This window comes from Canis lupus, chromosome 3 (assembly GCF_003254725.2).
Source record: "Canis lupus dingo isolate Sandy chromosome 3, ASM325472v2, whole genome shotgun sequence".
In the NCBI taxonomy this organism is placed as follows: Eukaryota; Metazoa; Chordata; class Mammalia; order Carnivora; family Canidae; genus Canis; species Canis lupus.
In genome coordinates, this window is record NC_064245.1 from 15,187,717 (window position 1) to 15,213,859 (window position 26,143).

Sequence of the window (26,143 nt, forward strand, 5' to 3'; positions counted from 1 at the left end):
CTATTTTAATTGCTGTAGTTTTGTAGTATAACTAGAAATCTGGAGTTGTGATACCTCCAGCTTTGTTTTTCTTTTTCAAGATTCTGTTGGCTATATGAGGTCTTTTGTGGTTCCATACAAATTTTAGGATTTTTTTGTCCTCGTTCTGTGAAAAATGCTGTCAATATTTTATTAGGGATTGTATTAAATCATCAGGTTGCTTTGGGTAGTATGGACATTTTAACAATATTTGTTCTTCCACTCCATGAGCATGGGATATATTCCCTTAATCTTTGTGTTGTCTGCAGTTTCTTTCATCAGTGCTTTATAGTTTTCAGAGTACAGGTTTTTCACCTCCTAGGTTAAGATTATTCCCAGATATTTTATTCTTTTGGATACAATTATAAATGGAATTGTTTTCTTATATCTCTTTCCATTTTGTCATTATTAGTGTATAGAAATGCAGTGGATTTCTGTACATTGATTTTGTATGCTGTGACTATACTGAATTCATTTATCAATTCTAGTAGTTTTTCGGTGGAATCTTTAGGGTTTTCTAGATATAGTATCATGTCATCTGCGAATAGTGGAAGTTTTACTTATTCCTTGCCAATGTGGATTCCTTTTATTCCCTTTGTTATCTAATTCCTGTGGCTAGACTTCCAGTACTATGTTGAATAAAAGTGGTCAGAGTGGACATCCTTTTCTTGTTCCTGACCTTCGGGAAAAACTCTCAGTATTTTCCCATTGGGTATGATGTCTGCTATGGGTTTTTCATAAAGGCCTTTACTATGTTGAGGTATGTCTTCTCTAAACCTACTTTGTTGAGGGATTTTATCACAAATGGATGTTGTACTTTGTCACATGCTTTTTCTGCATCTGTTGAGATGATTATAGGGTTTTTATATTTTCTTTTATTGATAAGATGTATCATGTGGACTGATTTATGAATATTGAACTGCCTTTCTATCCTGGGAATAAATCCCACTTCATTGTGGTGAATTATTGTTTTAACATATTGTTGGATTTGGTTTGCTCATATTTTGTTTAGGATTTTTGCATCTATGTTCATCAGAGATATTGGCCTGGGGTTTTTTGTTTGTTTTGTAGTGTCTTCTTCTAGTTTTGGTATCACAGAAATATTGGGCCCCATAGAATGAATTTGGAAGTTTTTCTTCCTCTTCTATTTTTTAGAATGGTTTGAGAAGAAGAGATATGAAATGTTTGGTAGAATTTACCTGTGTAGCTCTCTTGTTCTGACTTTTGTTTGTTTTGCCTACTTCCAGTTGGGTTATTCTTATTATGCAATTTTAAGAGTTCTTTCCTTAATTTGATACAAGCCTTTTTTTCTAATATATCTTTTACAAATATTTTCTTCAAGTATGTGGCTTTTTCACTTTTTAATGTTATTTTATGAATGTTTTTAAATTTTAATGAGACACAGCTTACTAATTTTTTTTTCTTTTCTGTTTCATGTTTTTTTGTTTTGTTTTATACCTAAGAAACCTTTATCTACTCCAAGGTTACAAAGATTTTTCCTGTGTTTTGTTCTGAATTTTTATAATTTTAGGTATTATATCCACATCTGTGATCTATTTTGAGTTACTCTTTATGTATAATGTGAAGTAAGAGTTGGTTTTTTTTTTTTAAAGATTTTATTTATCCATGAGACACACACACACACAGAGAAAGAGAGAGAGAGAGAGAGAGGCACAGACACAGGCAGAGGGAGAAGCAGGCTCCATGCAGGGAACCCGATGTGGGACTTGATCCCCGGTCTCCAGGATCACACCCTGGGCTGAAGGCGGCGCTAAACCGCTGAGCCCCGCTGGCTGCCCAAGAGTTGGTTTTTATCTTTTTCCATACAGATACTCAATTGAGTCAACACTGTTTATTGAAGACTTTCCTTCTGTTGACTATATCTTTGTTGGAAATCAATTGACTTTGTATTTGCCTATTTATAGACTCTGTTCGGCTTTTTTAAAATATGTATTATCTTTTTTTTTTTCAATCAATACCAAACTGTTTTCATTACTATAGCTTTATGATAATTTTTAAAATTAGATAGGGTACTTCGTCCACTTTGTTCTGCTGTGAGATTTTTTCTATGTCTTCTGCATTTCTATATGAATTTTAGAAATAACTTTTCCAATATCCATAAAATAGCCTCCTGTGATCTGATTGGGATTGTGTTGAATTTATAAATCAGTTTGGGGAGGAACAGCATCTTAAAAATAGTGAGTTTTCTAATCCCTGAAAGTGATATTTCTTTCCATTTATTCAGGATTTTTTTCCCAATAAAGTGATTTTTAATGTAGCATTCTTGGATACCTTTTCTTTTTCTTGTATACCTTCTATTAGCTTTATTTTTAGGAATTATGTTTTTGCCACCACTGAAATGATTTTTTCTATATTTCTGATTGTTCTGGATTTTTATGTACCTGTATTTTATATGAATACAATTGAATTTTATACATTTGCTTTGTATTCTCTCACCTTTTAAAATTTGTTGAAGTAGTCATTTTTTTTTTTTTAGTTTCTATAGGATTCTCCATGTAAACGGTCACATAAATGCAATTAAAGATAGTTTTACTTTTTTCTTCCAATCTCTGAGCCAATCCCCACTCCCTCATAGCAGCAATGACTTAAGCATTATGTATAGGGCACGCAGATTATCAATGTGTCCAGAGCTCACTTTATAATAAATTTGTGAACAAAGCCAGTCAAATACTACATTTTATTTACCATATCCACATTTATGTCTTTCAGTTCACTTAATGATAAAAGTAGGTATTCATAAATTAATTGGCAAAGGCAATCAAATGCTGCATTTTATATACCTATCCACATGTATTTCTCTTAGTACAGTTAATGGTGAAAATGGGCATTCCTGCCTTGTTCCTGATCTCAAGAAGAAAGAATTTAGTTTTTCAACATTTTTTTTTAAATTTATTTATGATAGTCACACACACAGAGAGAGAGGCAGAGACACAGGCAGAGGGAGAAGCAGGCTCCATGCACCGGGAGCCCGACGTGGGATTCGATCCCGGGTTCCAGGATTGCGCCCTGGGCCAAAGGCAGGCGCCAAACCGCTGCGCCACCCAGGGATCCCATTTTTGATTCTGTACTCATTACTCAGTGCTTTTGCAGTCATACTGTTCTCTACCCTGATAATTTGTCTTCTCTCAGGGAAGACACTCCTCTGATTTAGGGAGCTTTAAGTTGTGTGTGTTACTGTCTTTTAACACCAAGTATGATTTGAAAAGTAACTGCCTATGTGGTATTTATAGTTTGCTATACATCATTAAAATTAAAATGCAGAATTTAGATGTGGATAGGGCACATGTGTTATTTTATTGATTTTGTTCAGTAATTTATTATATAGTGAACTTTGGAAAACATTGATAATCTATGTCTGCCCTACATATAATGCCTAAAACATCATAGATTGCTGAAATGAGCCGAAGGGTTACACATTCTAACTTGTAGTTATTTGCTATTAGTTTTCCACTACTGCAGCTAATTTACCATATTGGTAAATTTGGTATTTTGGTAAATTGACTATTAGGTAGAGATGGTTAGGGTGTAGATGGAATGCAATCCTGGATTAATTTTTTTTAATTTGATTTTTCTACTCTCTTCCATATACCTGGCATTGCAAAATCAAGTGCCTGGAGTAGAAAATCAGAGTTAAAATGTCAGAATTTGTTACATTCAAATGTTTACAAATGGTTTGAAATCTTGCGGTTCTTTCCCATTTATGAGTCAGTTTGCCATCATCTGTCATATATCCTATATACATAAAACAGCTAAGATTGTTTATGTGTTAACCTAATGGGAGAAGTTGCAGGAGTGTTATTTGAGAGGGATGTCTTTTTGCTCTTCTACTATTTTCCTCTTTCTTGAAAAGTTTCTCATTGGATCAGTCTTGTACTTTCATTGAGCCATATGATTATTAAAAGATAGTATATTCATTTTCCATGCAGCTCTGTTTATGCATCCTTAAAGTTTTCTGGTCTACTATACATTTCAGAACACTCTGAAATCCTAAAATCAGTCTTAAACTTAGAAAAAGATGGAAGATTCTGCCTATGTCTCAACCCAGTAATGAAGTGATACTGTGTTTCCTTACAGCTATTATTTTTTAGATTGTATTCCTTCCTTCTGAATGCGGCCCTGATTACAAATATTATGTAAACCCTCCGTTTCTATGTGACTGTTGTCTCTACTGTGTATTACTGCTTCCTGAATGAGACCTTGACTATACACATCATCTAAATCCTGTGATATCCTCTAATAGTCTCTCTCTTTATTATTTAAGTGATTAATCTAAATTAGCTACTAGGCCTCATTTGAAAGAGTATCATTTAGTATTACTTGTTTACTAAATTGTATAAATGCAGTTTCAAAAATGAAGTAAGGACTCTTTTTTTTTTTTTTTTTAAAGATTTTATTTATCTATTCATGAGAGACACAGAGACAGAGAGAGAAGCAGAGGGAGAAGCAGGCTCCACACAAGGTACTGGATGCGGGACTTGATCTCAGGACCCCAGGACCACGCCCTGGGCCGAAGGCAGATGCCAAACCGCTGAGCCACCCAGGGATCCCCAAGGACTCTTTTTTGCATTAGTTATCCTTACTTCCTCCATTTTGGGGTGATGTTATCTGCTTTTATAGGCTTTGATTATGTTGCAAAGCCCTACTGGTGACAACATTTATGAACTCATATTATGTAAGAAATGCCAAGATGTGAAAGGCACAATGCTTATCCTCTGAGAGATGATACGACTTGTACATAGATGACTGTAATGTAAAATACAAAGAGCTAAAATTCATGAAGTACTTCTGAGAGTACAGTATTTGAGGAAAACGTTTCAGGAAAGGTAATAAGTGAAAAGTGTCAGAGTAGAAATACTTCATGTCCTAAAATTTAAACTTTTTTTTTTTTTAAGATTTTATTTATTTATTCATGAGAGACACAAAAGGAGAGAGACAGAGACACAGGCAGAAGGAGAAGCAGGCTCCATGCAGGGAGCCGGATGCGCGACTCAATCCTGGGTCCCCAAGATCATGCCTTGGGCTGAAGGCGGCGCTAAACCGCTGGGCCACTGAGGCTGCCCTAAACTTTATTTTTAATTAAACATGAATTTTATTATGAAAGATATAGAAGAAACAAAATCTGAGTAAAATGAAATAACACATTGTAGTAAAGATTACTCTAAAAATAAAAGGTTTTTTCGTTAGAGAGTCTTAGACATAAACATTAAAATGTATTTCTCTCAGAGCCCAACCACCTTTTGTTTTCTCTAAGGGTTGGCCTAATAGCAACAGCAGCACAATTTTTTTTTTAATTTTTATTTATTTATGTTAGTCACAGAGAGAGAGAGAGGCAGAGACATAGGCAGAGGGAGAAGCAGGCTCCATGCACCGGGAGCCCGATGTGGGATTCGATCCCGGGTCTCCAGGATCGCGCCCTGGGCCAAAGGCAGGCGCCAAACCACTGCACCACTTAGGGATCCCAGCAGCACAATTTTTAAAGCAATAGTCATTTATGTTTGTTGTCATTAATTTCAACCTTTCAACACATATTTACCTACAGAGTTACAGAGCTATTGGTAATCTTATTTATTAAGATGTCTTATTGCCTAACACATGTTTTGAATTTTTGCCAAACATTTGGGTGAGGTTTTCTTTATGCTTTACATTCTGTACTAACAAAGCTTTGGTTTATTGTTGGTAAGTGAATACTTCAGGCATTTTTCCATATATATTTTCCCATATATTTTCTCTCCAGGTTTAAAGTCCTGTTAATATTAGGGAGATCTAAAAATTAAAACATAAAAAATTAAGGGCCAAGTATTTACTTCATAAAATTCCATTTTTTCCCCATTTTTACCAAAGTCCTAAAATAGTTTCCCTATACTTTTCTCCCCTATACTTTTAAAACATTAATAATATTAAAGTATTTTAGAAACACATCTTTGATATAGTATGTGTCATTTTAATTGATAGCCTTGTTAAATTTTTCTTTTTGCACAAGTGTCTGAGTTATATTATTTCTGTATTTGTTGTTGCCAATTTTTCTTAAGATCCATTTTCTTAGTTTAGGTGTACCCTACTCACTTGAATATCTTGTCGGATGAATTTTTGTGTCCCTCTAGTGAAAGTATTTCAGACTTTACTCTGCACTTCATTTCTTGCTTTTCCTTCTGAATGGTTACTCAGAACTGGCAGTTTTGTTGGCTCATTGATTAAACGCAGTAGGATTCTTGAGTTGAAGAAGTCAATTCTAAAATATTGATTGTGTAAGGAATCATTTTAAATGGGAAGGGAGTTATGTTTAGAATTGTTTCAGGACTTTATACAAGCCTGGTGTCTATTGTATAGTATATAACCACTGTTAAAATAGAAACTGGGAATGTGAAAGAGATAGCTTCCCTGCCCTTCCAGTTCTGTGATTTATGTTTTGAATCTTTATTTAAACTTGCTTTATATAATAAATCTGTTAGTGATCTGTAAATGGCCAGCACTGAAGGTTTGAAGTGTGAGTGTGTATATGGATATGTGTGTGTGTGTGTGTGTGTGTGTGTGTACGTGGAACACCAGGTTTACATCAAGTATTAAAATATATGAATATTTTCATTAGAAACTAAACCAAACCCTTCAACCACATGAAGAGTAATGCTACAGTCAGATTTCAGGTAGGGTCTAAGTAATACCTGAGGGGTTACTTTTCAAGAAAAATTTGTGGATGGTATTTCAAATGAACAAAATATAAGCTTATTTATTTATTTATTTATTTATTTATTTATTTTTAAAAAAATTTTTATTTATTTATGATAGTCACAGAGAGAGAAAGAGAGAGAGGCAGAGACACAGGCAGAGGGAGAAGCAGGCTCCATGCACCGGGAGCCCGATGTGGGATTCGATCCCGGGTCTCCAGGATCGCGCCCTGGGCCAAAGGCAGGCGCCAAACCGCTGCGCCACCCAGGGATCCCTATAAGCTTATTTAAAATCAAATATAGGCCTTTATATAGTTTGGCTAAGTATTGATGCTAATTCTTTGTTAGTCTAAGCAGCTTTATAATTTTCTTACTGCTAATTTGTGCACCAATAAAAGATGGTGGAATCAACATCTGTTTTTCAGTGAAAGGAAGTTTAACTCTCTTGCAGAAAAAGCAGTGTTTTCAGCATTTGTCATTTAAACAAATAGAAATGAATTTAACAAAATGTTATGTTCAGACAAAGCACCAGATAAAATATTTTATGCTTGTTTTATTCTTATTCTAACATCAAGTCCTCCCTCCAGTGGCTGCTGTTACAGCATTTTCCTTTTTCACCTTATTTTGGAAAGCATGGAATGTTATTACTGTTTTTTTTCCTCAGAATTAAAGCCCATTTTTGTGTCATGTTGAAAAATTGGCAGATGATACTCTGTGGGAAATAGTTTTTTGTGACTAGAGCCCATCGGTTAGTAGTAAAGGGGACAGATTCTTCTGAATTGAGTTCTTAGTCTCCATCTTTCTTTTCTTTTCTTTTCTTTTCTTTTCTTTTCTTTTCTTTTCTTTTCTTTTCTTTTCTTCTTTTCTTTTCTTCTTTTCTTTTCTTTTTTTCTATCTATCTATCTATCTATCTATCTATCTATCTATCTATCTGCAACACAGAGAGAGACAGAGAGACGCAGAGACACAGGCAGAGAGAGAAGCAGGCTCCAGGCAGGGAGCCCGACGTGGGACTGGATCTCCAGGATCAGGCCCCGGGCTGCAGGCGGTGCTAAACTGCCACGCCACCGGGGCTGCCCAGTCTTTATCTTTCTTTTTCCAGTTGCTTATAACTGCCCCTATGCCTGCATAAAAAATTTTAATCACTTATATATTCTCAAAGGCCAATTTTACTAATTATACTTTTAGAGGCAATATACGAAACAATGAACAAAAACATAAATGACATTTGACATTTTCAGAAATGCATCCTTATATTTTTACATATTTTAGTGTAAAGTTGTTGAATGTTATTTTTAATAGATGTTTTAAAAAACATTTACAGTTTATTTATTTATTTATTTAAAAGATTTTATTTATTTATTCCTGAGAGACAGAGAGAGAGAGACACAGACACAGGCAGAGGGAGAAGCAGGCTCTACGCAGGGAGCCCAACGTGGGACTTGATCCCGTGTCTCCAGGATCACACCCTGGGCTGAAGGCGGCGCCAAACCACTGAACCATTGGGGCTGCCCAGTTTATCTTTTTAAATAACTGGTGCCAGCGCTTTTGAGGAAATCAGTTTTTATTCAGAAAATTAGTTTCATTTCAAAATATGCAATGAATCAATTGGATTTTAGATTGGATACAATATTTTATTGATATCTGCAGTTTACTCAATAACCTGTTTATTCTGGGACGCCTGGGTGGCTCAGTGGTTGAGCTTTGCCTTTGGCTCAGATCATGATCCCTGAGATCCCCATCTCAGAGATAATCATTATTCTGAATTTTGTGTTTTTCTCTTGATTTTTCTTATAGTTTTATTACCTAAATTGTGATACCTATAAATTGTTTTAGTTTAGTTTGTTTTTGAGCTCTAGATAAATATTATATTGTCTGTAGTTTCTTAAGTTGTTAACTCAATATTATTTGAAAATTTAGAGAATTTATCCATATTTTTGAGTGTTATTGTGATTTATTCACTTTGACTATTATATAGTATCCACCTCTATTAATACATTGCAATAGATTTGCCCTCCTATAATTGGAGAACAACCCTTTCCAGTTTTGGTTGCCAGACTCTAAGATAGTCCCAGTGATTTTTGCTTCTTGATATCCATGCCTTTGTATAGACCCCTCCTGCATTGAACAGGATTGCTTCCTGTGCTGGTTGAGTGTCAAGGAAGTGATGCTGAGGGCAGCCCCGGTGGCGCAGTGGTTTGGCGCCGCCTGCAGCCCAGGGTGTGATCCTGGAGACCGGGATCGAGTCCCACATCGGGCTCCTTGCATGGACCCTGCTTCTCCCTCTGCCTGTGTCTCTGCCTCTCTCTCTCTCTCTCTCTGTGTCTCTCATGAATAAATAAATAAAATCTTTTATTTATTTATTTATTTTAATAAAAAGGAAGTGATGCTGAGACTTTGGCAGCTTTCCCCTTGCTCTCCTGGGCCTTTCTCAGAGGCCACGTCTTGGTAATCCTCAAGCCGACTTGTGAAGAAGCCCATGTGGGAGGGAATGAGGCTTCCAACAGCAATGGGTATCAATAACTTATCTGTGTGAGTTACCTGTATCTTTAGCCAGGCCTTAAGATGATTGCAGACCTGTCCGATATATCTTACTTGTAGCCTCATGAGCCAGATTCAGGACCTCCCAGATGGGCTGCTCTCAGATTTGTGATCTACAGAAACTGTAAGAGATTATGATAAGTGTTTATTATTTTTGGCAACTACATTTTGAAGTAATTTATTATATAGTTATAGATAATGAATAAACTGGCTTTTTGATGACATGAATATTCTATGAACATTTACATACCTGTCTTATTGTCTGCATGAACAGGACCAGGTACTGAATCAAGATATAAGATTGTTGGATTAAGATTATAAGAATTTTAATTTGGAAATATCATGCCAGTTTTTTGAAAATTTTTACACTAATGTATATTTTGCTGTTTTTTAAAATGGTAGTTGGAATTTTTTTCAGTATGTTTGTGTATGTAATCTCCATACCCAGTATGGAGCTTGAACTCACAACCCCTGATCAAGAGTCACATGCTCTTCTAACTGAGCCATCCAGGTCTCCCTACTAATTTATATTTTGCTTAGCAGTATGAATAAGAATTTCCCTTTGACTCCATTCTCTTTCACTTCTGATATTGTCAGACTTCTTAATTATTTCTAGTCTAGCAGGTGTAAAATAATACACATTTTTTCCTTGCTCCAGTTTCATAATAGTAGTTTCCTATATTTTCCCTAAAAGTTTAAAGTTTTACATTATGCCCTTAATCCATTCAAAATTGATCTTTATGTAAGGAGTGAGGTAAGTATCATTTATTTATTTCTATATAGTAGTTAACCAGTTGTCCCAATTGAAAAGTCCATTCTTTCTCCAGTGATCTATTAGTGTCATCTGTGTCACATGAATCTGTTATATAGATATGTTTTGTAGTTCTGTTGATCAATTTATTTATTCCATTAGTAATGACTTACTGTGTTACTTATGATGATACCTAGTAAGGCAAGTCTTCCTATAATATTCTTCTTTAGAAGTGTGTTTTAAATATTCTTGGCTATTCTTCTTAGAACTTTTTGAATTAGTTTTTCCAAATTTTGTTGGGTTTGAGTGGAATTATATTGAATCCACTTATCAGTTAGAGAAAAATTGATATCTTTAGAGTCTTGGGTTTTCCTGTCCGTGAATATGATACATCTTGTCATATATTTCAGTCTTATTAATGTCTTTCAATAACATTTTATCAATTTGTGCATATAGGTTTAACACATATTTTGTTGGACTTATTCTTTGTAGGTTTTTATTTTTTGCATTTAAAAATGATGTCTTTTTTAAAAAAATTATGCTTTATAACTATTGTTGGTGTTTATAAATATACTTTGTTTTTATATAAAAATCACTTTAGCCATCATGCTATATTCTTTTTATTTCTAATAATAGACTTAAATACTCTTCATTTTTGATCTAGAAATTTTTGTTCCTTGGCTCTTCTTATTTTGTTTTGTTGTTTTGTGTAGTCATATTACCTGCAAATAAAAACTTTCTCTTTTCAATCCTGATACATTTTTATTTACTTTTTCATATTTTATACTAGTAGAACCCCCAGAAAACTTTGATTAGAAGTAAAAAGTAGTAAAGTGGTAATGATGGGCATTCTTTTCTGATACCTGATTTTATTTTATTTTTATTTTTTTAAAGATTTTTATTTATTCATGAGAGACAGAGAGAGAGAGAGAGAGAGAGAGAGAGAGAGAGAGAGGGAGGGAAGGGCAGGCAGAGGGAGAAGAAGGCTCCATGCAGGGAGCCTGACATGGGACTTGATCCCAGGTCTCCAGGATCATGCCCTGGCCCGAAGGTGGCGCTAAACCGCTGAGCTACCCGGGCTGCCCTGGTGCCTGATTTTAAAAGGAATGTTTTTAATATATTACCATGAAGAGCAATTTTACTGTATTTTTGTTTTGTTGAACCTCTTTATTACATTAAAGGTATTCCTTTTTTCCTCCTTTGCTTTGGCTTCTCTTCCAAAAATAAGTATCAAATTTTATTAAATACTTTTCCTGCAAATATTGAAATTGTTATTTCTTCCTTTATGATAATTTAGTGAGCAACATTTGTAGATATTCTAAGTTTTGTAATGGACCTTCTTTGTTATTCTCAACAGGAGGGTCACTCAGCAGACCTATCTATAATGTTGAAATCTAGTTGTAAAATTCTTGACTCGCACGATCATGGGAAGGGATTCCACCCCTTTGTGCTCATGTAGACAATAGTAATGAGAGCCATCTGGCATACTGTGTTTAAGCATAGGTCTAATAACATAAATGGCTTAACATTCCACACAGTGCCCTTGTGCTGACGACTTCAGTGCCACAGAGTTAATTTCCTGTAATTAATATTGTGGCTAAGTAAGAGTTGTCTTTGTTAGGGCAAAATATTTTATAACGCCAACAGGGTTCAAAGCCCTTTGCTTTTGGAATAAGAGAATTTTGTTGTCTCAAACCCTTTGTTAATTTAGGAAAGGTATGAATTGTGTGTATTGTTTCCCGAATGAAGTAAATAACCACTGTAACTAATATGGTAGTTTAAAATGATGACTTGAGATTCCGAATTCCTAATTCTCTTTTTTTTTAAGATCAGATTTTGTAGTATCACAGCAATATAGAGCCTCCCCACATCTTTCTGAATTCATTGCCTGTTGGTTCCATGATTGGGCGTTGTTGAAATATGGTACAAACGTGAAATTCTAGAAAGTACTATCACTTTATAAAGAATTGGGAAATTCTAGAAGTGAAAAAAATCCATTCTGAAGGCACTTAAATGATAACATTCCTCATTGTTAACACATTTCGGTAAAATCAGACTTCACAGAGATTTTCTCCCTAAGTAAACAACAAAGAATGCACTGTCAGTAGACACTGAATATGAGTGGTACTTAAATGCCTTATTTGCAGTACAAATGTGGTCTCCACTAAGCTTAACTTTACCATTAAATTTTATTGCTGATGTTATTAGTATGGTTTACTGGCATTAAGAGTAAATTGCTTGATTATATGCTTAAGTTTTTCTTTATTTTTGTTTGTATAGCAAATGGTATATTTCTAACTTTGAAGTAAGTTAATACAATATGTGGGATCAGTTCTGATAATAATAAAGCAATTATTATTAAATTTCATTCTTTGTTAGAAATTAGGTAAAATTGGGGTGTTATTAAGTGGTATATAGTCAAGGAATTAACTAAATCATAACCAAAGTAAATCAGTAAATCATTAGAAGAGGTATGTAAAGACTAGTGACAAGCCAGGGAGGCACATTGTCATTGACAGACAACATGCAATGCACAGACTTGGAAGTAGCTAGACTAGAGCACTGTGATTTACAAAAACTTTATATATAATGTTTACCTTTTATACCTAGGAAATACTGTATTTGCCCCTAATGTCTAGATGGAGCAGGTTGCCAGCCTAGCTCTGGTAGGAAGGATGGCAGGGACATTTGAAGAGAGAAGTTCTTTAAATGAGTCTGCCTACAGTTCACTTATCACTTCTGTTTCATAAAAGGAATAGAGAAGAATGAGTGGAAGGGGCAAGCCTCTTCCCCCTCTTCCTCTTCTTGACATTTTGAAATTATAGCTGGAGAGAAGACCTGGAGAGAGAGAGAGAGCCATTTAATATTCGGTGAGGTACACTACTCCAGTGTATACCTCTTTTGGACTATGGGAATCCTTACCTCAAAAAGAAACCTTGTACCTATTAGCAGTCACTCTTTACTCCCCACCTCTAACACCCAAAACCCATTAATCTACTTTTTCTTTGTGTGGATTTGCCTATTCTTGTCATTTCATATTATAATGGTCTTTTGTAACTGGTTTCTTTCACTTAGCATAATGTTTTCAAGGCTATTCATGTTGTAGCATGTATCGGTACTTCATTTGTTATTAATGAATAACATTCTGTTGTATGGATATGCCATAATTTGTTTAATCATCACTCGATAGACATTTACTTTTAGGCAGTTATGAATAATGCTTTTAGGAATACTTATGTAAAAGTTTTGCTATGTATATGTGTTTTCATTTCTCTTGGATATATACCTAAAGTGGAATTGCTAGGTCATATGGTAAATCTGTTTAATATTTTAAGGAACTGCCAAACTTCTCTAAAATGTATACCAGTTTACATCCCACCTAACAATGTATGAGGGTTTCATTTTCTCTGCATTCTTACCAGTACGTGTTATCATTTTTCCTGTTGATTATAGCTGTGCCTTAGGATGCGAAGTGGTATGTTTTTGTGGTTTTGATGTTCATTTTCCTCATGACTAATAATGTTGAGCATATATTTTTTTGTGCTTTTTGGTCATTTGTATATCTTCTTTGGAGAAATGTGTATTCATATCCTTTGTCCATTTTTGAAATTGAGTTATTCATCTTCATTGTTGATTGCCAGAATTCTTTATATATTCTGGACACATCTTGTCTCTTAACACGTCAATTTTTTTTCACTTTCAGAAAAAATATTTAGAAAAGTACATTATCACAGCTTGGATTTTTCAGAAGCAGATGCTGAGATAAAATTTGGAGTGCAAGATGTTTATTAAAGATCAACACTTAAGAAAAGGAGGAGGACAACTGGATTGATTGGAGGGAGAATTTGGATTAATGCAGGTCTGATGAAACCTCCACCAACCTGATAGTGAGCTCTGGAGCAATATTGCCTGTCAGAGTTGTCCTGCATTAGTCTGAAATGGTGGTGCCTTCATATTCCAACCTGGCTCAATCAGCAACTAAGCCAGTCAGCCTGGGAAAGACATGACCTTGAATAAGGCAACTCTTAGCATCTGAGACAGACTCTGAAGTGGGCAGCAGTTGGAGGCTCTTTGCTAACTGTACTCCTTGCCACTGAGTAGCAAGTTCCCCTTGAAGGGGGCATGTAGGCTAGGGGTTTACCTTCGTGTCTACCACATGCATATTATATTTTAAAATCTAAGTTGAACCTTGAGTTTACATAGTTTAGTGAGTTACTGGTAAGCATATATCGGGAATGAGAAATTTTTTTTTTTTTTTTTTTTTTTTTTTAGAATGAGAAAATTTGATGTAGACTTTTGAAAGTAAGGTATTAGTACTATTTCATAGTATTGGCTACTTCAAAAATCTTATGGATATAGTTAGTTTCTATTTGTCTAATTTGGCCTGGAGTTATGTATATTTATAATATTGTTTATTTTTTATTGTTTATATTTACCATAGAATTCAAAGTCTCTAAAGTAGCTTATGTGACATTATACTTGACCCATGTAAATAAAAGAGGCTATTTGTTTGAGATACTGTTTTTCCAATGTTTTGAGCTTATATATTTGAGAATTATTTTGTCCTCAGCCATAGTTCTGCTATTTCTGCTCCATATTATGAAAACTTCATAAAAGATTGCTTAAATTACTTTTTTCTTTTGAGAGTCTTCAAATGTGAGAATTTTCTTAGTCTTTAATTTATTAGTTTCAGTTTTAGCATTGTTTTGCAGATATTCTAAAGATTTCATTCTAGCCTTGTTGAGTTTGTCTTTTTGCTTGACACAAAACAATGTGACACCTACCCAGATGGCTTCCAGTTTTGGAACCTGTTAAAAAGGCACAGTAATGCATTATTAGTTTCTTCTGAAATCTTTGTATTTTATATGCCTTAACTTTTGACTCTTTGTTTTAGATATTTGACGTACCAAAGGATTGTGAGGAATGATGAGGAATAATTTTTATCAATCTTAATTCTGAACAGCAACCAAGTAGACTGAGACAGTTTTGGTTGACAGCTTTCATCTCTATATAATTAACTACATCCAACTTAGTCAGTCTCTAAATTGTAATACTTCCTGATAATATAAATTAGTACATGAAAGTGAAAACTTTCTGTAGGATAAACTGGAAATTGAAACTGGAATAGTTTAAATGGTTTGACTCCACCATGCAGGTAGAGGACTCATAAGTAGGTGCTTCTTCTAAGTAGGAGTCAGAAGACCAGAGTTAGAATCCCCTTACCATTGGGATGCTTGAGCCAGGTTATTTAACTTTACAAAGCTCAGGATGCCTCATCTCTATAAAATACAGATATATCAAATACTCCTACCCTTGCCATTGGTAGTGATGACCTAGTAAGGTAATGAGTATGAAAGGACTTGATAACTTTGTGGCCAACATATGCTGTTTGGGAGATAGTTAGAACAGTATTCTTTGGACACATTTTTATCTAAATTAGGGCAGAACTCACATATTTGAACATTTTCCAGACATACATTTTTAATAAGATTAGAAAAAATATGAATAAATTATATTTTAAAAATTAATTTAAATTTCATTATTTCTATCTTCAATATAGTCTTGGAAACCCAAGTCAACTCCACAGGTATTTATAATGGGGCTTTATTAATCCTTCTTAGAATTCATCCAAATGGCACACATCAGAAGTTTCTGATTCCTCTAAGTTGTACTGAGTTGGGTGTCCTTGCGTTTGAGTACAAATTAATTGGAACCCAAATATGTTTGAAACTATGTGGATTACTAATATTTATAGAGAAATTTTAGTTTTCAAAATGTTTTTTGTGTACATTCTTCAATATAATCCTCATAATTGCCTGTACAAGCAAGTGTTCTTATTTTCTTTGTCATTTCCATAACTTAGAGAAGTTAAAGAGTTTCTCAAAGTCACCCAGTTCCTAGGAGGTGGAATTGAGATTAAAAAGCTCACTTTCTCATTACAAACCTCTATATCATATTGCCTGGTAAACTAAAGGAATTATTTTAGAAAGGATTAGATTGGAGTCATCTATTCCTACTCCTTGCTAAGCCTTGATCCAAGCATAGATGTCATTCTCTATAGAAGCTGTCATTTTCTATGCACCAAGAGCCCATATTACTCTGGGCTTTATCTTCCATGTCTGCTCCTTGTTCTTCAGCCTTTTCCCTATTGCTCATGTGTATATGTACACACACACACACACTCTCTCTCCAAAACACATTTTTTGTGTGCTGCAGCCTCAAAACTATAAGCTATCCAGGATTATTTTATTTTATACTTCCCTCATTGCATTCAGAATATGAGGTGGCGGGGTGCCTCGGTGGCTCAGTCACTTAAGTGTCTGCTTTTGGCTCCTGTCATGATCTTGAGGTCTTGGGATTGAGCCCTGAGTCAGGCTCCTTGCTCAGCAGGAGCTTCTCCCTCTCCTTCCTCTTATTCTTCTGCCCCTCCCCACCATTTTTACTCTCTAACTCTGTCTCATAAATAAATAAATAAATAAATAAATAAATAAATTAATTAATTAATTTGTTAAAAAAAAAGAATGTGAGGTTGGAAAGACCTTCTATTGTGAAGTCATCTATATCTAGTTCTTATTTAGTACCTACCTAAAAACAAACAGATGGAGAAAACTTAGACATCAGTGTATTTTCCTATACATAAGTACTCATGCCACATTTTGAGCAAACAGGGCAACTAAGAAATATTCTACTGTTTCATGTTTTGAAATGCTGACTGGATAAAGATTACAGATGACAAGTTATTTATAGCTTTATTTAGACATAGTGGATTCTCTGTTGGAATCATAGAAGGAAAGAAGATATGATAATTGCTTTGTGTAGTTCACAGAATGAAATTGCAAACTGAGATGTTTTGAAACTAGTTTATACTATAACCATTTCTAGGAAACCATATTTAAACAGCACTGGTTATCATGAAGTATACAACATGTCAACTGTGTCCCAATTCACATCAGTAAAAACCTTCTACCACTTTATTCCCTATAACCTAAACTCCATCAGATAATACTAAATAAACTATGTTGAGTGTACATATTAATATATATCAAATGTATCAAACGGCTTGCTGGCTGCATTTTCAGTAGTGTTTATCTGTGGTCATGCAGGTTATAACTCTGAATTTTTATTAGGAAAACTAAATTGAGAATTTATAATGTTCCTGATTTAGCTTCACCAGCTGTGCCACAGCCATGGAAAATAACTCGAGAGGGTAAAAATCTAACAGTGAATAAAAGAGCAACAGACAAATCGCTTTTGCTTCATGCTACCTGCTTTGCATCTGCTCCTAGAAGGTTTAGGATTACAGATGATAATTAGTAGTCTCCTAACATGTATCATCATTTTAGTAAATTGTGACATATTTTTTGTTATCTCATATAAAATATGATTATTAATTGCTGTATAACCTTGAGAATCTTAAAAATGATTCTTAAAAATGTGAATCTTTTTTCCCCCCCGTCTTTTACTCATTCATTTGTAAATTCAAAAAACAAATGCCCAGTGAGTTGTAGACATGCCAGACATGTGCTAGGGACAGACATGATACTTCCTCAGGGAGATCAAAATCTAAAAGGGGAATGTATTATTAAACATTGCACAGTATTTAGAGCTTTTTTCCCCAAGGTTTTTTTTTTTTTTTTTGAGATATAATTGACATATAACACTATGTAAGTCTAAGGTGTACAATTTTGCAAATGATTCCACAATAAGATTGGTGAACATATCCATCACTTCACATAGTTAACTGTCTTTGTGTGTTGTGATGAGAACTTTTAAGATTTACTCTCTTAACAGCTTTCAAGTATGCAGTGCAGGATTGTTAACTATAGTCACCATACTGTACATTAGATCTCTAGAACTTTAAAATTTGAATCTGGAAAATGACTCTAGCACCAAAAATATCTTATAACTTGACTTATTAAAACAGTCACAATGAAATAATAGTATAAATTACTCTGTTTAGAAATTAGGCAATTTGGGGCCAATGAAAAATAACTGCTTATATTTAAAAGAAATACTGGGTTGGCGGAGGGATAAACATTGCAAGAAGTCCCTATAGATATTAGTTGTGGAATTGTTAACGGAGAGCAGTGCGTGGGATCTCTCATTATGAACATTTCTCTTGAATTTCTGCTATAAGATGGTGTATAATAGGGAATTACTGGTAAAACTTGTGCTCAAACTTCTAAGATTTGACAGATAAGACTAATTCTTGCATACAAATATTGCTTTTTTATGACATTGTGATAATTATTCTAGGTCTTACATATTTTAAAAATGGCTATTTGGCAGTTTGTTTTGGTAGTTAGAGTTAAGCCCTCACCTGGCCATGACTATATCTCTTTTAACTCACCACTGCACCCTGGTGTCTTACACATCACTCACCATACAAACTACAATATGTTTCTTCGAAGGAATGTGTCAACACATTGACACATTCCTTCAAAGGAAAGGAATAAAATCCAGATTTTATTCATGTAGATTTATAAAGTTTTCAGTTACCTATTCACAGAACTTCTTCCCTGCTAAGTGAAAATGAGTTCCCAATCAAAAATATTCTCATATTCTAGTTTCCCCTATTAGGAAGCCTCCATTGACCAACAGCATTCCTGCTAGTAATAGCACTGGTCAGGTGTGCATACCTTCTAAAATACTAATTCTCAACCACTATATTTGAGCTACATTTTAGAAATGAGGAAACTGAAAATTTATGTCCCTGGCCATAGAGCTATTATTAAATGGTGAAGCCAAGATACATTTATAACAATTAAAAAATATATGTCAGCTTGTGTTGAGCACTTAATTACACATCAGCTACTATGCTAAATATTTTACATTTAGCCTCCCTGTAACAGTATGAGGGAAACATGATTATCATTGCTATTTTTCATATTTGGAAATAAGACACAGAGAAGTTAAATGATTTATCAAGGGTACATGTAGTTAATGGTAAAGCCAAAAGGTATTTCCTCTTGTAATAGCCCCCATACCTCCAGTTAGAATTGAGATAAGAGCAATATGGTTTATGACTATTTGGAACATTTATAGTTTAAAAATACTATTTTCAGTATTAGTTTTTTTAAAGTATTTTCTTCTATACTCTGTTGATTATGAAAATGACCAGTTTTTAAAGATAATTATAAAATATCCGTCTGAACGGAAAATGAAGTTTACTTTGTGGATAGCAAATAAATCGAGTTCTTTTATCAGGAATATTCAGCCTTTTTTTATTGTTGTCATGAATGTAGTTTTTATATAATTTCATTAACAATCATGGATTGAGTGAATTAGTTTAATTTTTTCCATTGTATGTTTTGTGTTTTTGTCTTTTAAACTTTAGGAATAGTGAATTTCTTTTAGTCTTCATGGACACCCTGGGAAAAGACCATCTATTTATAGTGTGAATACCTTCTCTTTGGCCAAAATAGAGCAAAATTATATTTTTAATAAATCATAATTATATATTATGATTATTTACTGGAGTGCCATTTATAGAGTATGGCTTCCAGACATTGAATTTGACATAGTTTCATTTTTTAAAAGAGCTAACTTTTTCCCTTAAAGTTGTGTTTTGAATTATACCAAAGTAGCTTACAGTTATTCTGTGTATTTATGTATTTTTCTCCTGACTGTTTCAGAAGGAAGACATTCTGACCTTGTAATTGGCACATGCTTATGGTTTATTTTGAAAGAAATTTCAGGCTTTTGAAACTACTGGAAGATATTAAAAAAAACATTAGATGATAGAGAACTAAACTTACATAGTAAGTTTAGCTAAATTAAATTCACCAACCTCAGGTATCTGTTTATCTAAAATATTGTGTTTGGTGACATGAGACAGAAAAAGATGACAAAAACTCGATACCTTTATCCTGGTGCTTGTAATCTGTTAGCTGACCCAGATAAATACATAAATAACTATAATGCAAGGCAGGCTATGATAAGTATTGTGGTATATAGGCATCAACAAATGCAGTGGGAAATCAGAATAGAGAGATTAATCCCAAGTGAGAGGATCTACGAAGTTCTCATGGAGTAGGTAGGATTGAGTAGAGCTTAATTTATTGCTTTCATTCATTCTAGACTGTCTTCTGAAGATTGATGTCTATTTCCTTGAGCTCTTTAATTTTGTTGCCAATTTGGATAAGCATGGCACAAATCCAGCAGGGAGGTCCAGATGAAAAAGAAAAGACAACAGCACTGAAAGGTACATACTTAATTTGCTTTTTCAGGGTATTTTCATTGTGCCTAATGAAGGTATAGGAATATTTAGGTGGTCTTCCATTCATTTCAATTCTAAAATAAGAATGTCACTATGGAATCAATTTGTAATACTTTGTATCCCTCACATCAACTGTCTCAATGTCTCAGATGTAGTATGTACTCAGTAAATAAATCATAAAATCATGTAATTTTATAACAGTAAGAATTCGTAAGTCTTCCTTATCCAAAGTCTTATATTCAATGGTAAAACTAATACTATAGGTCTCTTGAGTTAATAAGATTATTGCCATTATCATATTTTTGTTGATCAGAATTTCATACTAGGCTAAGATCATGATCTGCCTAATAATCCAGTATTCTATCTTTGTGGCATTAATTAGGGATATTTTTTGAAAGACTCTCCACTCTCCATTAACACCTTGGAGGGAATCTATCCTAGACATTCTTTGGGAATTTTGAGTTCTAGACCTTTTAAAAGTCTGCAGTCTAAAAGAATTTTATTCCTACAATAAGCATGCTTTGTTGAGTGGAAAGATCTGTTCCTTACCATATATTTCAATCTGTCTAGTGACTTACCCAAGGTCAGCTTACCTAAGTAACTCATACATGGTCTCCCAGTTACTTTCTTTTGATGGTTCAAAAAATCTTACGGATTTCCTAATGTTGAGATGCCAACTATGCCGGATAATGAGTCTCTTGTTCAATGTAGAATCTTTGTGGTCTTCAAGATGCTTTGTAGGTAATGCCCCAGGTAAATATGTACCAGACCATCTTGATTGCAGCCATTTTTCTGAATCCCTCACTGCTATCCTACTCTGCTTTACAAGGCTGAATGCTAAAGATAACTCAGGAATCTCTCCTATTACCTCTTACCTCTTTTCATGAAAGCCTAAAGCATTATATATATATATATAATAGCTCATAATTTACCTCATCTTGTCCCTGCTTTTAGAGTTAATGTTCTGTCAAGGGGATGGTGTAACTAGCCCTTAAATTAAAAAATGGAAAATGGCTAAGAGCATTGCTTTCTCCTCACAAATGTGAGAGATGCTGATGTTTTGGATTAGGGTGGTAGAGAGGATGATAACATGTTCTGGTTATGTTTTGAAGGAAGAGATGACATGATTTTCTGTTGGATTAGAGACATGGGATGTTAGAAGAGAAATCAAGATAAATTTGAAGGTTTTTTGCCTAAAAAGTTTCAAGATAGATGCAATGTGTTAAATTAAGAAAATTGGGGGTCGCTGGTTGACTCAGTTAAGTGTCTACCTTCAGCTTAGGTTATGACCTCAGGGTCCTGGATTGAGCTTGCATTGGGTTCCCTGCTCAATAGGGGAGTCTCCTTCTGCTTCTGCCCTTCCTCACCTCCACTCGTGCTCTCTCTCAAATAAGTAAAAATCTTTATTAAAAAAATGCTGGTTAAGAATTTAAAAAATAGATTAAGAAAGGGAAAAAGCAGGTTGTGGTGATGGTAGTGGAAGGCAAGAATTAAATTTCGGACATTGAATATAAAGTTGATATGCCACTTAAACAGGAAGGTAGAAAAGTAGGGTAAGGGGTTTGGGAGAGCATTTGGGTTAGATATAAAAGTTTTGGGAAAGTCTTAAAAAGGAAAAGAGAGGGGCCTTGGTAGTTCAGTGGTTGAGCATCTGCTTTTGGTCAGGTTGTGATCCTGGGGTTCTGGGACTGAGCCTGCATTGGGCTCCCTGCAGGGAGCCTGCTTCTTCATCTGCCTATGTCTCTGCCTCTCTCTCTGCATCTCTCATGAATAAATAAATAAAATCTTTTTTTTTAAAGGTTTTAGGAATCATTAGCACAGGGGTAATATTTAAAGGACCGTAAGTCCTAATTGAGATCACCAGGGACATCAGTGTAGACAGAAAAGAAGAGATCTGAAGATTGAGCCGTGCAGCATCTCAACTCTAGAGTCAGAAAGATGAAGAGGAACCATCAAAAGAAGCTGAAAATTAACTTCTAGTAAAATAGGCTAAGAACCATGAACAAGAGATCCTAAAATGAAGAAAATAGGAATAATTCATGGAGTCATGATGATTCAGGTTAGACAAGGACTGAGAAATTACTTTTGGGTTTGACAGTATTTAGATCATTAGTGATCACCACAAAGAGCTGTTTTCATGAATTGATGGAAATGAAAGCTGTGCTGGAGAGCTTCCATAGAAAATGTGAAGAGAGGAATTGGAAATAGTATGGACAACCCTATAGAAAGTTTTATTACATGCTTGTATGCTGTTGGAAATGATTATTAGCATTGTCAGAATAATGGTTAGTTTAGGAGAGACGACAAGGAATGTGTGTGAGTTCCTTCCAAATAAACTCACTGGGTTTCCACCTAGATAGATTTTGTGCATCTTCAGCCTTACTTGATAATGTGAAAATTTGATCTTCCACGTAGTCTTTCCAATTTATAATTCCTCAAGCAATATGTAAGAGTTTACATAGGTTTTCTGGATTTTAGAGGTATTACAATTATGTAAAAAGAGTATGGATAGGGTCTAGAGATGGAATAGTCTGGATTCAAACTCAGGTTTTCCTACTTTTCATGAACTAGCTGCTTAGCTTCTCTGAATGTTTTAATTCATTGGTACTATAGGAATAAGAATGCTTAGTACACATGAGCTTGTAAAAAATAATGAAGGAGTTAAATTGGAAATATTAGAAAAGAAAATGGCAATGCATAGCAAAGCATACTTAGAACAAATTGTCATATTGAATAAAACTGTATCTTTAAAACAGTCTACTTATCAGTTTTATTGATTATACTTTTGGTGTCCTTTCTCTGTATTCTTTGCCTAATCCTACTTCGTGAAGATTTTCTCCTGTGTTTTCTTCTAAAAGTTTTATAATTTTAGATTTTACATTTAAATTAATGATGCATTTTGAGTTAATTTTTATATAAGGTATGAGACCTAAGTCAAGATGTGTGTTTGGTTGGTCTTTTTTGGCCTTGGTAATGTCTTTTTGCACCAGAACCATTTGTGAAAAAGACTACATTTCCACCATGGAATTACTTCTTTCATCTTTGTCAAAAATGAATTTGGGTATTTGCATGGCCTTGTTTTGGGCTCTCTGTTTTGTTCCATGGATCTGTGTCTATCTCCGTGTCTATCTCTTATTTAATATCCACTCTATTGATTACTGTACCTAGTATATCTTAAGATTGAGTAGAGTGATTCTTCCCATTTTGTTCTTTTTCAAAATTGTTTAGCTATTACCTATTCTAGGTTACTCACTTTTCCGTATAAGTTTTAGAGTACAAATATCTATATCTGCAAAAAAAATACTGAGGTTTTGATAAGAATTATATTTAAACCTAGAGATGGATATGGGGAAAATTGACATCTTTGTCAATCCATGACATGCTATGTCTCTCATTTATTTAGATCTTTGATTTCCTTCATCAGCATTTTGTAATCTTCAGCATGTAAATTTCAAACATTTATTATTAAATTTATGCCTAAGTTTTAATTATTTAGGGTGATTTTTAAAAAATATTTTATTTATTTATTCACGAGAGACACACAGAGAGAGGCAGAGACACAGGCAGAGGGAGAAGCAGGCTCCATGCAGGGAGCCTGATGCGGGACTCGTTCTTGGGACTGCAGGATCACGCCCTGAGCTAAAGGCAGATGCTTAACTGCTGAGCCACCCAGGCATCCATATTTAGGGTGATTATATGTGGAGTTGTGTTCTTAATTTCAGTTGCCATGTGTTTACTGATAGTTTATGGAAATATCATCAAGTTTTGCATATTGATATTATATCTTAGGACTTTCCTGAAGTCATTTAATAGTTCTAGGAATTTTGGGGACAGATTCCTTGTGATTTTCTATCTCATTTGCACACTGGATGATTTTATTTCTCTTCCCAATCAATTGGCCTCTTATTTCCTTTCTTGCTTTTTGTACTTGCCCAGGATTCCTAATTCTGTGTTGAATAAGAACAGTGAGAAAATGGACATTATTTCCTTCTTTACTGGGAGTAATAATGAGTGGTGACACTCTCATTTTACCCCTTTATTTTTAGACCTGTGAATTAGGGCTATGAGAGAAACACTACCATATAGTGGACACTGATTCTGAGTCTGTACAGCCTTCTGAAGAATCCTGCCTCAGGACTGACAGACAGTGGTCTGTCACTTAGCTGGCACTGTAATGAATCTTCAGTAGGCCATCTCACCATTCTCTCAAACAGCTGTTTCAGGATAGTGGGGAAAACGGTAAGACCAATGAATTTCATGAGCATGGGACCATTGTTGTGCTTCTTTTGTGGTGAACTCCTTGATCAGAAGCAATACTATGTGGAACACCATGATGGTGGATAAGGCATTCTTTAAGTCCACAAATAGTAGATAATGGCAGAAATACTACATATGGGGAAGACAAATCTGTATTCAGACAAAGTATCTATTCCAGTCAGAACCAAATGCTGTTGCTTTCATGATGGAAGTAATCTGATGTAATCTATTATGACCATGTAACTGGCTGATCACTTTGTGGAATGATGCCATTCTCCAAAGTTTTGGTCTTTGGTCAAAGTGTTGGTCTTTTCTGCTGGCACATTGGACAATCAATAATGGCAGTAGCCAGGTTAGATTTGGTGAGTTCCTATCCATGAGCCCATGCATAACGTCCATTTCTTTGGAGAGACAGACCACTTTGTTCATGAGCTACAAGAGTGGTTGGGGAGAGAGGCTGACTGGTATCTACAGAAGGAGTCATCTTATCCACATGATTGTTAATACCTTCCTCTTTTGAGGTCACTTTTTAAGTGAGTATTAATTTGGGATTCAGATATCTTTCACTTCTTTTGTCCATTCAAGAAGACTATTCACACAACTCTTTTTCAAATTTCCTTGTCACCGGTTTTCCAATCCTTCCAGGTCCCTGACCATTCAGCCAAACTAGTGGTCACAACCAATGAATCGTTATATATTCACTTGTGTGGCCGTGTCTTTTTCCAAGCAAACAGAACAGCCAAGTACACTGTTCTCAGTTCTCCCCACTGGGAGAGATTTTCCTTCAGTGGTATCCTAGAAAGCATCTTTGGTATGTTAGCTTCTCTTTTGGGTGATGCCTGAGTATCATGCAGAACCATTTATAAACACACCTGAGTCTTCTATCAACTGATGTTAGGAACCCTCCATGAGGCCTTGGGTGCATGCCAATAGATAGAAGGTATAGCAGGAATGGAGGCTATAAGCCCTTGATGTACTTCAGGTAACTTATTGTTGTCTTTAGAGCCTACTCAGTCCTGATTACAGATATGCCACTCCCATTTGATGATGGAATGCTGTTGTACACACCCAAATTTATGACTTGGTGGGTCAGAAAACAAACACCCAGTTTATGGTGGGTAATTCAGATCACCTGGTAACTTGGTAGCCCATGGTTAAGCATTTAGTCTCTACTAAGGCCCAATGTTGGGCCAAGGAGAGTAGTTACCTGTGGTAGATGGCAGGGCTTTATACCAAAATGCTAAGGGCCTTGCCAAAGATTCCAAACAACATCCCAGGTTTCCCAGTTTAGTGACTTAGTTCTCACTGTAAGGTTTAGCATAAGATAAGAGCCATTACAGAACTCTTCAGGGATGCCAGGGTTGTCCTCACAAATATGTTTCTCATTTTTGTGGGGAAAGGTATGTCTTCTGGATTCTCCCTCAGTGGGCAAGTAGAATGACAAATGGAATAAATGTATTTTCCAATACCTAAACTCAATGCTCTTTCAAAACCACCTTACTTACTCTATGTGCCATTTCAACCCTAAAATATTCTGCTCCCCTCTTCCTTACCTTATAAAGAATAAAGTTATGAATATAGAAATATGCTTTCGCTTTGTTCAAAATGTTCCTATGAATGACAAAATGAAAACTAAATAAATAGGTATTCCTCAGACTTCTCCTCTGTTAACTA

General features: G+C 34.8%; 1 protein-coding gene across 22 annotated transcripts in view; it reads left to right on the forward strand.

Moving 5' to 3' along the window:
* FAM172A (family with sequence similarity 172 member A) overlaps positions 1-26,143 on the forward strand; it is a 425,882-nt gene that overhangs the window by 15,932 nt on the left and 383,807 nt on the right. For 16 of the 22 annotated variants that reach the window (XM_049108239.1, XM_049108250.1, XM_049108234.1 and 13 more), the window contains exon 2: positions 4,427-4,498. The exons of 2 other annotated variants lie outside the window; for them this stretch is intronic. In XM_049108239.1, coding sequence (XP_048964196.1) covers positions 4,444-4,498 — 55 coding nt within the window. In that variant the 5' untranslated portion in view covers positions 4,427-4,443. Of the gene's footprint in view, positions 1-4,426; positions 4,499-20,073; positions 20,198-26,143 lie in introns of those variants that run through there. 4 more of the 22 variants (XM_049108242.1, XM_025437185.3, XM_049108241.1 and 1 more) reach the window with 2 other exon arrangements.